Here is a 12,734-nt window from a genome sequence, read left to right as displayed (position 1 = left end):
GATGTGATACCCGTATTTTTTTATCATTTTATGAGGTTTGATGATATACTGCTGCAACCCTGGCCTGCAGTATTTAACAGAGATAGGGGCCATTTACACGGCAACAGTTCATACATGAAATGTTAAGCTTTTGTTGTGGTTTGGCCTTTTGTTCACACAACAACAGCGCCTGAAAATGCAAACTTTTGAAACTGGGTTCCAGAGTGTAATCTTTTGCAACTTCTTCTGTTGCCGTATAAACTGGCAACGCACGGATCCTGTGAAAACGGTGACGTCACGGTCACATTTCACGCATGCCTTTGGTGTTTTTCATCATTGCAAAGTTAAACCGCCAACTACTGGCATATTATATTGTGTTTGGTTGTTGTTGGTGGTTTTGCAAAGAAAAGACTTTTCCATTTTTCGTAGTGCTGCTCTTGTCTTAACGTACTTTCATTGCAGACAGAGAGCAACACTCGCTGTTAGGACAAAGTGTAAAATTCATGAGGCACGCAGATTTTTTTCTTAAAAACTGCTATATGACAGTGGCAAAAGAGATGCACAGCCAGGACACTGTCGTCTGTTTTTGACAGACCCAGACAAATTATATTTAAGGGCATGTATTCAGTAACCTGTAATGGAATATATTTTAAAGTAACGCTCCCGACACCGTGCGGTCTTCACAGCCACCAAAAAAACACACACATACCCACACACATGCAGCTCCAGCCGACACACAGAGTGGCAGAGGGGTGAAGCTGCCCCTGAATATAATACTGCGCTGAGCTCTGGAGCACAACACGACAGGGGCCACTGTTCGTCGACTCAAACGCCATTGGGACCAATTAGGCAGCGCGCAGAGCAAAGCGCCGCCGAACGCTGCGCTTCACAGCCAGTTCAAAAGGCCTGCTGCTGAGACGGACAGCTGAGGGGGTGGGGTCGGATTTTCCTGAGGAAGGGGCATGTGAAGGGGGTGTTTGTGTGTGGAGGGTATTATTACATGGAGGGGAGGAGGATGATCACAGTTTGCAAAGGATGAAGGTGTGTGTGTGTGTTTATGTGTGTGCCAGCATCTGCTGCATCCGTGGTTGTGCTGCTCTATGCCAGGATGATGTTCCACCACCTGAACCTGTGCACCTTCTAAAGCTGCTGTGTATGGCATTTTAGCTCATAAATCATCGCCACATTAATTTGGAGGCATTAGTGTAATTGTAAATAAATGAGTGTGAACAAATGAGAGCACTGCAGAGGCACGTGGCCTCTGTACTTTGTTATACGCTGTGCGCCACAGAGCGAGCTTCCATGGGATGTGTGCAGGTTGCTTTAGGGCAAACAGTGAGCTCGTTTTGTTGCACACAAAGCAGGAAAAACAACATTATTCCTGCAGTGCACTCAGAGTTTCTCACAACAACAGATGTTGTAATGATTTAAAATCCAGTAGAGGGAGAGTGCAGACAAGTGGCAGCATTCAACAGGAAGTTGAACATTAAAATGCAGTCTTCACTTCAGAGAAAGCAAACTAGAGAGTGCCACTACCAGTTTTATAGATGGATATAGATAGTTGGATGTAGATTAATTGATTTCCAAGCAGGCTTGGGTGGTATCACAGCATTAACAGTATACCAGGGCATGCAGAAATCCTGTTTTCAATACCATTTTAAATACAGGCATTCCTATTTCTGTACTAAACTCACTGCATTAGTGCACAGCACGCACCACCAGAGCTCAGTCTCAAGTGTCTATTGATGGTGCAGGTAGCTGAGCTGACAGAGACAGTTGGGAATAACAGCATGTTTTTTTACATCTATGTTGGTGAATTAAGGATTTATTTTTACCAAACTGGAGCTGGTGATTGTCGGAACAGTGGACTTGCTGACTGGATTACTTACAAGAGTAACCAAGACGATTTGGCTGAGTTTTATTTTCTGTTTTATGTGTTTTATGATGAGTAAACAAGGCAATTGAGCCTCATCAGTCTTCTGTGACTGAGAGAAAGTTGAATTCAAAAGGTGTACAGTTAAAATTTTCTGTTCAGTAAGGAAAATGAGTGTGAAAATATTACTTTTCTTACCATTTTGTGGGTTTCTTTTGTGTATTTATACGTCTGAAAAGCACTCGCACTTGCCGTCTGTCCAATTTGTATTTTGGTGTTTTTTTTTTCTTGCTTATATTTGATTTTTTTTATCTTATTTTATCTTTATTTTATTTTACATGTTCAAAAAGAAAGATCTAACCAACTGACTCCTAAAAAAGCAGCCTTTTTCCCATTAACTACCTCTTTCACCAGTTTAAAGAACAAAAGCTCCTTTGTATCCCTAAGCAAAAAACATCAGGACATCCCTTAAAAATCATATGCACTTGGAAATTTTCAGGAGATCGTTTTTTGTGATCAGGTGGTCAACAATCGTTGATAATTTTATCACATTTAAGGTTCAAGGTGCTTGAGTGGCGTAATGGTTAAAGGGACAGTTCACCCCAAAATTAAAAGTACATATTTTTACCCTTAGTTGTGGTGCTATTTATCAATCTAGACTGTTTTGGTGTGTCTTGCAGAGTGTTGGAGATATCAGCAGTAGAGATGTCTGCCTCCTCTCCAAGTATTTTTGGGCTTTTTGAGCACCACAAGCCGAGTGCCATAATGTTCCATTATATTAGAGAGATGGCAGATATCTCTTTGGCTGATAGCTCCAACACTCCAATCTAGCTTGATAAAAAGCACGACAGCTAAGGGAAAAGAATATGTATTTTTGATTGTGGCGTGAACTGTCCTTTTAAAGACTGCCTGGCTAAATCTGGAGGTAATATAATCCGCCTGGCAGCTCCTCTAAAGCTCACTGAACAGCATGTTTTTATCTCCTTTGTTTAATTTGTACAAAAACCAAAGTGTAAAAGCAACAGTTTGCTGTTTTCCAGAGGGGATTATGTGTCGGACTGTTTATTTGCTGGAAGCAGCAACTTCTGGAGACTCGCTGGTTGCCTAGCAACTGGATGTAACGTGTTAATTAGTGAGCTTTGGAGGTGCTGGTAGGCAGATTTTGTTACCTGTGGACAGAGCCAGGCAAGCTGTTATCCAATCGACTGTATCAGTCCATTCTGGCGGTCACCGTAGCCTTATATTCATCAGACAGATATCAGCATTGTATAAAACTTGTCATCCTACTCACTAAGACTGTTTCCCCAAAATGTCAAAATGTTCCTGCGACATTACTTTTCTTGTGCTGTGTTCAAGACGCCCCACACAAGTACTTAAACCTTTGAGACTTTGAGTATTTTGGCACAAAATGTCACCCAAACTGCAAGAAATTAGTACATGGAGAAAAATATTTTTTCAAAAAGCTGGGAAAAAAATATTATATAAATATCATCATGAAATATTAATAAAATATCCAACATATTTAGTATATAATTGATTATAAATATATATATTTTTAAGCACTTTTTTCTGATTATTTCCCTTTTTCTCTTTTTTGAGGTAAATGATCAGTTACCTTTTTTTTTTATGTATAATAAATAATAATATTATGTTATATTATACATATAACATAATATATGTATAATAATAATAATAATAATATATTTATTCATTTTTACTAATTTAATTTTTACTCATTTAATTTTTGGGATAATTTCTTTTTAAGTTGCGTATTGCTTTCTTCCCATGTTTTAAGAAGAAATCAAGCCAATCTGCCCAAGTATCAAATGTTTATATTTTATGATTAAATTAAATAGAAAGCCACTGCAAACACTGAAGTTATCTGAATATGCAGCCAACTTGTTACACTGTTTACCAACTTCCCATCACATGTGATTGACGACTCATGTTGTATTGAACTTATGAGTCTGGCACTTTTTCGTAACAGTAAAAGACGGAATCGAGCGCCCGTCGTCACCCACCTGAGCACTTCGTTGGGGTTGCCTGAGATGGGGGTCTTCTTGTCAGGAGCTCCATGGCACTCAGACTTCAGCAGGGTGTGAGGTCCGCGGTCCATCATCATGGTGGAGGTTGCCATCGTGATGATGGCCACACCGTCGCGAACGCGGGCCTCCAGGCCGTAATCCCACTCGTCATAGGAGACGGAGAGAAGACCTGGAGGGAGGAGAAGAGGAGAGAAAGATCAGAGGAGGTGTGGGGACAAAAGCTTCTTTTAATGCTGCCTTTGAGATAGTGGGCATCCCTGCATTAGGTACTTTTATTTTTGCCATTTCACTTATATTAAAAATAAAAGTACCTACTGCAGAGGCACCTACTAGCTCATCTGGTAGAGCAGGCCCCCATCTAAAAAAGCTGTGTCCTTGCTGCAGCAAAAAAGCCCCAAAAATGATCTTTAAAAAGAAAAATACGCAATACAAAAAAATCTAAAAAAAAAAAAAAAAACACTCACTCCAAAAACTTTAAATTATTATTTAAAAAAGCCTCCCAAAAATCTAAAAAAAAAAAAAAAAAAAGTACGTAATACAGAAAAATATGAAAAGAAAAAAAACACTGCAAAAACTTGAAATTCTTTTTTAAAAAAGAAAAAAAAAATCAAAATACATTACATTTTCTAATACAATTTACATTTTCTAAGTCAATTGGCTAATAGATATTTCATTTATTTTGTCATATTTTACAAACTCAAAAATCTCAAATCGTATCTGTGTGAGTCTGTGAGATAAATGTAGTGAAGCACAATATTGTGGTCTGGAGTAAAAGTCTCAAGTGACATGAAAAGAAAATACTTAAGTCCTATACTGAAGTATACTGAAGTATAAATGAATAAATGTACTTAGTCACATTCCACCACTTCACACTAGAAATCGACACTGTTGTGTTAAACTGTCACGTGTGACTCTAATTTTCCGCAATGCCGGCATGCTGTCTGTAATCACACGCTGGAGCAGCATAATGCTGCAGTCAGTTGTTTTTGTTTAAAATAAATGCAAGGCGACGTAAAGAAGAGACATCGTGACGGCTCTATAGTGTGACAACAGAGAGGTAAGAAGGGAGGGAATCAGAGTCAGGAAAAAGAGAGTTGAACTGGTGAAAAGTTTAGAGGCAGACAGATGGAGAACACTAAAGCAGGCAGGGATGGATAATTCTGCGAGGGTATACAGAGTGTACATGTTTTGAACACACTCCAAGAGACAGAGCACACACTACGTGATGACTCACGGAGCAGATGAATAGCGCTCCCATCCTGCCTGACTAAGCGTCTATCACCTTGCCGTGTTTGTCCATCTGTCTGTCTAAAGCTCTGTCTGTCTCTGTTTGTTGGCCTTTGCTCTGTCTGTACGTCTGTTTATCTGTCCTTCTGTCTCTGCCTGTTCTCTTTTCACAATCTGTCTGTTTATGAACAATCATTTGCAGGTCTCTCTCTCCGTCGCCGTCTCCCCCGGTGCCCTTGCAACCATCCATCAGCCCATTTTACTATTTGCCAGGACGCCCGTCCGTCCGTCCTCCACCCCAACGTCCCCCTCTGCTGTTGATTAACACAGCTTGCGTACATGGACGATACATAAATTTTGCCTCTTTTTTTAACCTTATTTACCAAGAGGAGGCTGGCTGAGGATGTCCAAAACTCACCCGTGCAAGCTGCCGCATGAAAGTCACCTTATCGCACCGTATGCCAGCCTTACGCCAGATGACTTTTTCAAAACATTACACTGTCAAGTTTCCAGTGTTAGAATAAAATCAGGAGTTTTACCTCAGTCGTGACGGTTTCTGGTGATCTGGATCATTTGGGTCAAGGTGGTAAATAAAACTCAGTCAACTGTTTCTCATCTCAACAAAATCAGAAACCTTTAAAATTATCAGAAGTTTTTCGTCTTGGCTCATGCAAATACGGAAGTTCGATGATGTGAACATAGACTACAGTTACATGCACATCAAAATTACTTTTTATTCCAAATATAACAATATTCTGAATTTGATGCAGGTCATGTAAACAGCATATTCTGTTTAAATATTACAAATTTGGCCTTTCTATGAATTTAGCCTCCAACAAAAATTTATTATCAAGACCTTCTCCACCGTCACGTCATTTGTTGCTCTTTCTAATGTGTGGGTCATTTTCAACTTCCATGTTTGTTTGTTTTTTGAGAATTAATCAATCAAGCCAGTGTGCTTGGGTTTCAAAGGGTTAAGGGACTTTGGCAAAGCATTTTCCACCAGGGGCAGGATGGGAAATAATCTCAAAAGAAATTTAGTTGTCTTGCAAATCGTGACCCTGTGAGATCCCCAGTCTTTGCAAAATCTTATTGTGTGCGACTAAAATGTGACATTGTCTTTTGATGCGTCTGACATCAGTCTTTTCAAAGTCTGATAATGTATGATAGACATTACCTGTGTGGGCCCTTGAATGCCTGACTTGTTTCTTAATCTATTCTGGCTTTGTTATTAATCTAAAATAAATAAAGAAAAGCACAGAGAGCCGCCATGAGAAGAGTTGATCCACTATGAAACTATTATGCATCCATTCAAACACGGCTGACATTTTGATAATGGGTTTCATTTATATTAAACCGCCGTTATTGATAATATGATTAACTCATGACAAATAGTCACCATTAATTGATGACACACACCGCGTGCTGCCCAGCAGTGAGCCTGATGCACATTGTTTATCTCTTCTTAATGACCAATCATTTAGCTCTCTCGTTCAGTGCTGTCAGGATTTCATCAGGTTGGAGCTAACAGGTGGGACCGTCCTTGGGCTCAGGGGGTTTAATTGTTTTGGATTCATTTTAGGAATTGGATCTTGAATCATTCATATATATATATATATAAATATATATGTATGTATATATTTTTTTTTAATCAGATCACTAGACAGGTTTCCATTAACCCTCAAACTGCACAAATTCAAACTACAAATACAAAATATGCCTTATGGAAATATGTAAATTTAGAAAAAACTCCCATTTATTGCAAAAGAGTTTTGGCACTCGCATGAGGTGTTATTTCAGGTGATTTGAAAAAGCCATGCAATTTTTTAAAAATTTTCTAGGTCACATGATGCTATGGCTATGTGCTAGTCAGTAGGAACTGGCTCGCTCATGATGCAGCAGGAGCTACAAGAGCTGTTATTGCATCGCATAACTAAAAAGTTAAATGAATCATCCCGAAGTTTTGAATCCACAATTCCTCTGTGAAATCGTGGACCATCAGCTCCCAGAAATCCCTGATACATGGTCACTCCAAGATATGAGAGTCTTGCCTTTCCATTATCGCTCTCATAACACACCAACGTCACCTTCGATTGGAAATAATGACAGCTTGTGTGGTGGCTGTGATAAAAATAAACCTGCTGATGTTTTGAACATCCGTTGTCATGCTTCTTGGGATGTTATTGCCAGAGGAGAGGTCACATAACATCACTCCATAGAAACGCAGTCATCTCACAATTGTGTTTTATCAGCATTTTGAAAATATTGCTTAAGTTTTGCGCAAATCTGTACTTGAAAAATGCCAAATGATGTGTGAATTAATGGGGGAAAAAAAGCCAAAACAACACACCCCTGGACCATAAAGGCCTTTAACCTGGAAACCTTCTAAATCTAAAGTCTGGTCTGATCTAAACTCTCAGCACCAAGTGCCCTCATGACTTCTGTAAAAGGCCAATAACTGATCTTCGTGTTTGAGGACACGTTGGACGCCTCTGAGTTCAGGTCACACAGCTCTCAGTGAAGCACGGCTTGCCTTCAAGTCAATTTATCTGTTCCTCTCTGTGTCCATCAGTCGCTCTGCTTCTATCTGACAGAGTATGACCACATGTCAGCCGGTCCACTACCATGTCAGTGGGCAGAAATAGACAGGCGGCCTGGCAACCTGCCTTCCTCTCGGGGGCCTCGGCACTGACAGCTCCGGCCCTCCAGGACCACATCTAATGTCACACACTGTTGACACTTTTTCAGCACTCACTCACTCCCATTGCTTGTTCCTTTTTTGCACACTTCAGTTTTACTATTTTATGGTGAAGATTCTGTCATTGGCAGATGCATGTGTGGTTTGGCGGTGTGTTAGTGCTGCGCATGTGCATGCACCGTGTTATTTTCTCCATCTTGGGAATTGCTGCATGATATGCATATGTTCAAACATCTCTCAGGACATGTTTTAAATGTCACAACAGACATTTCAACTGGCTGCGCTATAGATGAGCAGCACCGTGGCAGCTGAAGAGCCTTTTCCTGGCCGGTAAACTGGCTACGACAGTGATACTCAGCTTACAGCCCCACGGGCAAAACCTGGCCCCTGTTAGGGTGCCGGGTGGCCCCTCGACCATTTTCTAATTCACACTAAAAATAAAGTGATTCACATTGGGATTGTTTTTGTAGTTTTGGTGTACATAAGGTGGCAGCATAAAGCAGCATCAAAATAAAGCTTGTTTATCAAAAAGAAGTACAAGTGGAGGATTTCCAGCACTCCCAACAGAAGTCCTAGCTAAAACATCCTAAAAAGAAACGTCCTGAAATCAGAGAAACATCCTTAAGTCTTAGAAATGTCATTAAATTCAAGAAATGTCCTGAAATCCCCAAAACATCCTAAAATCCTTGAAATAAGCTAAAATTCGAGAAATGTCATAAAATCCTAGAGAAGTCCTAAAATCCGAAAAACATCTGAGAAATGCCCTAAAATCCAAGAAATATGTCCAATGTCATTAAATCCTTGAAACATCCTAAAATTGTAGAAATGTCCTAAAAATCCTGGAAGTGTTCTAAAATCCAAACAATGTCCAAAAATCCTACAATCCTAGAAATGTCCCAACATCCGAGACACATTTATGGGGCTGCTGCAACTGGCCCCTGGCCTCCTGCCATTATACAAAAATGGTGTCCCTTGGCTTCATCTGAAGGCCAACGCTGTCTCCCCGTCACAGACACAAACACAAGACAAATCACAAAGAAAGCATCCACACGCAAGCACATAGAGCAGGAGACGTAATAGCAGAAGTACCGTTTCGGTGGGTATTTTTGGAAACAGATTATTATTGTCAGTGATGTCAGATTGGGTGTTAACGTTAGCACGCTCTGTGCAGCTAGAAATGTGTATCTGATCAGGGAGAATAGAGACAAAAAAGCTGTTGGTAAAGGAGAGAGAGAGCTGAGAGGGAGGGGAGGAAAAAGAGGGACACAGTGTGCAGAGAGAAAAAGTCAGACAGCAGCAGAGACACAAAGATAAAGAAGCAAAAGAAAAAAAAGCTGAGGGGAGAAGAGAGTTCGGAGAGTCAGAGGAGATAGTGAGACAGAAACCACAGAGAAGCGAGGGAACAACTGCATGAAATAAGGAGGAAAGGGAAGGATGGAAGTAGGAGGAGAGATGGTTCCCCAGAGCGCCACTTAAGGGAGGCATCAGTGGAATTACCCATGAGAATTGGAGGCTCTTCATCACACATGGTGCGAATTATTAAGTGTGCCTCGTAAGCAAATTCCCCCCACAGCGAGCGTGCACCTTCTGCTGAACCCTGAACTGCTGGATTCACCCAGAGCACGCGCCGCCGCACCATCAGGCGCCCCGCTGTGCCGCCGTGTTGGCTTAAAAGTTGGTGTGGCCACTAAAGGCTTCAAGTGGCTTTTATGATGTTGAAACTCAGAAATAAGGGTCGGCTGAATGGCTGAGCGCCACAGTTGAATGCTTGATGACTACAAAATATCATGCCAGTATCTTGATTTTGTGCAAGGTCTTCATCCTGGTTAAGCCCTTGAAATCTGAGCACTTTGGTTGGATTTCTTGCAAAAAAAAAATGCTGACCATAAGCACCTCAACAAGACATTGTCGAAAGATTAGCGAGAAATTAGGAAAAAAGTTACAGGAAAATTACCAGAAAATAATCACAAAAGAGAGGAAAAAAATGTATTTAACTTGGCAAGAAATCTCTTTTCCCCAAATTTTCAAAAGAAATCAAACCATTTTGCACGTGTTTATTGGCATGTAGCAAATCCACCAACCAGCACTTATATTGGTGAGAAATCTTAATTTTGCCTCTCATACACAGACTCCTCCTGCTAAAACGTTGCAGCTAACCAACGGAGGCTGGTAGCAAGCTGAGAAAACAAAATTCAAAATTTAAAGCTTATACACAAATAAAGTTTAGCTTTATGGATTATATTGATGCCAAATCGACAAAAATATTGTCAACATGTGACTTCTTTTATCTTGTGTTTCTAGAGTTAAGCATTTTTGCAGATATGTAAGGAATGGTTAATGTGTCATATTTCTTAAAGGGAGTTTGGTGTGATATTTTCCAACAGGAGCAGCATAAATTCCCAATCTTTGCAAAATCTTACAGTGCCTGACTAAAAACTTTTTAAAGTCTTGTAGTGTAAGGTAGGCATTATTGGCACAGATCCTGCAGCAGCAATGCTTTAAGCACTACCTCAGCCATTTGCATGACTTAAAAGTCAACATGCAACCTATTATATGATTTATATGCACCATGCAGCATCTTATTTAACAAATCTATATTTCAATAAACACATAGGATACCAATTTTATTTAAGCAAACACGAAATATACATGATTTAATGTCTGTCATTTAGTTGTTTACGTTACACTAAAGGCACATTTAGTATCTTATTCATCATGCATTAAATGAGTGGATGGCATTTAGCCTACTATCTGTCATTACGTCCCATATGATTAATCCCATGATAATTCAATGTTAACTGAAAGAGATTTGTTTGTGTCCATCAGCGCAGTCACTCTGCCAGCTCCGCTCTGTAATCACCCAGGCAGTGCATGAGCTCGTCACGATTATCTCCGTGGCAACATAAATCAAGAGCGAAGTTGCTGTGTGATTTACATAACTGATGTGGTGATATATCAAACTTTATAGAGTGTAACCTTAATTTGGAACAGGCAAACTAACACACACACACACACACACACACACACACACAGTTTTGTTCACCCTGGCCTTCAGGTAAACACACTCCACCGTCTGCACAAAAGCACAGACACCTATTTGATAAAACTCACACATTATTTTCTCATGCAAATTAAACCCCCGAACCAATCACCACCAAATACACATACCAGAAAACGCACTCATAGTCGCACAAACAGGCTCGCAAAACACACTCCTAACTCCCATTTGGAGTAAATCATCCATGGATGCCGATAAAAGAGCAGAGGCAAAAAAAGTTTGAGTTACGGCGTCTGAACTGCTCAACGATCTCAACCCGTTCCCAGAAACTGCTGAGGACAGGCGGCGGTGTAATATCTCTCCTTCACTGTAAATCAACAAGCCAAACACCAACAAATCACCGGACTCACACGTCCGGCGTAAATATACTACCTGCTCTGAGGTTTTTCTGTCCTTACAGAGAGCAAAACAAGACTAAAGTCGTGGAAAGTTCCATTACGGCGGCAGCGGCGACAACAGATTCCCACTGAGAGCTGGCCTTTTTAAAAAGTGTCCGTCCACCCCCGCGTTACATGAGGCGGCGTGACAGGTGTCCCCGCCAGATTGCGTGAGCAGGTTCGGTGGTTAATGCACCCCAACTTGGATGACACTTTGGTTCCACGTTTGACCTTCAAAGGTTAGAATGACCTCCAGTGGTGTTTGGGACGGTGGGGAGAGACGCTCCCTCACTTCTTGTTAGGAAAGGTCAGTTTGTTTGTTGTCTTGCAAGAAAAATCCAAATGGCCAAATGAAAATAAAGGTTGGTGCCAAGTGGGTGAAGTTTAAGACAATAGAACAGGGGTTCCCAAATTTAATATTTAAAGGTCCGAATCTGATTTCTATTCAAGGCCAAAAGTCCGGAGCGATTGGTGATGAGCAAATGACTTTTATTTAACTTGCTAATGACTTAAAAGCAACGTACATTCAAGTTTAAGGCAGTCTGAGACAAAATACACTGAAGCCAAGTGAAAAAAATGCCACTGCCACTTAAACCAAAGCACTGTCCACTTGTCTTTGAAAACTCGGTTTTCTTTGTCAACTTTCCCTTTCTTTGCATGTGTACACTGAAGTTCAGTTTAAGACATTTTAGGACATTTTTAACGCCACACTAAAAAAAAAAAAAACGATAAAAAAATCTATGAACTCATAAATTTCTTTTGGATAAAAAGTCAAGTTTGATATTGCAATAAATATACAGGGAAAATTGCCCCTATATATTTATTGTAATATCAAACTTGACCTTTTTGGTGCCATTACTGCAAAAGGCATTTAGTAAATTATTAAATTTTTTTTGAAAACCTACTTCCTATCTCTAAGTATTTTAAGACTTTCAAAAAATTAATTTAAGACATTTTTGTAACAATTGAGGCCTTTATTTTTAGATCAATGAAATCAAAGCTTTTAAGAATTTTTAAGAATCCACATGAACCCTGTATTATATAACTCACCCGCTGACATTAAGGTTTAAAATTATGGTTATTTAAGGGCCGGGCTGCCTGAGTGACAGGCTATCTTGCAAGGTGTCTCTGCAGTCTGTGAGTCAGCTCCACCCAATAAATGACGGCTGAAATGCCGAACTCGAGTCTTCAAAACAGGAATTCACAAATTATGAATAAAATCATGGAGGTACGTTCATTATTTAAAAAGTCTATGGTGTTCATGCTGCATTTTTGGCATTTTCTTTTGCCTGTGCTCGTCACTTTGCCTTTTTACCCAGCTGTCCAATCACAGCAAAAGAGGGGATGGGACAAAAACCACAAAGACCAGCACATTTTTAATGTACAAGTGCTGAATAACAAAAAAAAACTATGGCAGAGATATATTTTAGGTTTATTAATAAACATTTCCTTCCTCACAAATCTCAGGAACCCAAAT

The 12,734-nt window shown here is 40.1% G+C and overlaps 1 protein-coding gene across 1 annotated transcript in view; it reads right to left on the bottom strand.

Annotated features, from left to right (window-relative positions):
* LOC121956614 (glutamate receptor ionotropic, NMDA 2B) overlaps nt 1-12,734 on the bottom strand; it is a 128,993-nt gene that overhangs the window by 50,823 nt on the left and 65,436 nt on the right. The window contains exon 4 of the mRNA XM_042504929.1: nt 3,874-4,066. Coding sequence (XP_042360863.1) covers nt 3,874-4,066 — 193 coding nt within the window. The remainder of the gene's footprint in view (nt 1-3,873; nt 4,067-12,734) is intronic.

This window comes from Plectropomus leopardus, chromosome 17 (assembly GCF_008729295.1).
Source record: "Plectropomus leopardus isolate mb chromosome 17, YSFRI_Pleo_2.0, whole genome shotgun sequence".
Lineage (NCBI taxonomy): Eukaryota > Metazoa > Chordata > Actinopteri > Perciformes > Serranidae > Plectropomus > Plectropomus leopardus.
The sequence above is the reverse complement of the archived record's forward strand: the minus strand, read 5'-3'. Positions and strand labels throughout refer to the sequence as shown.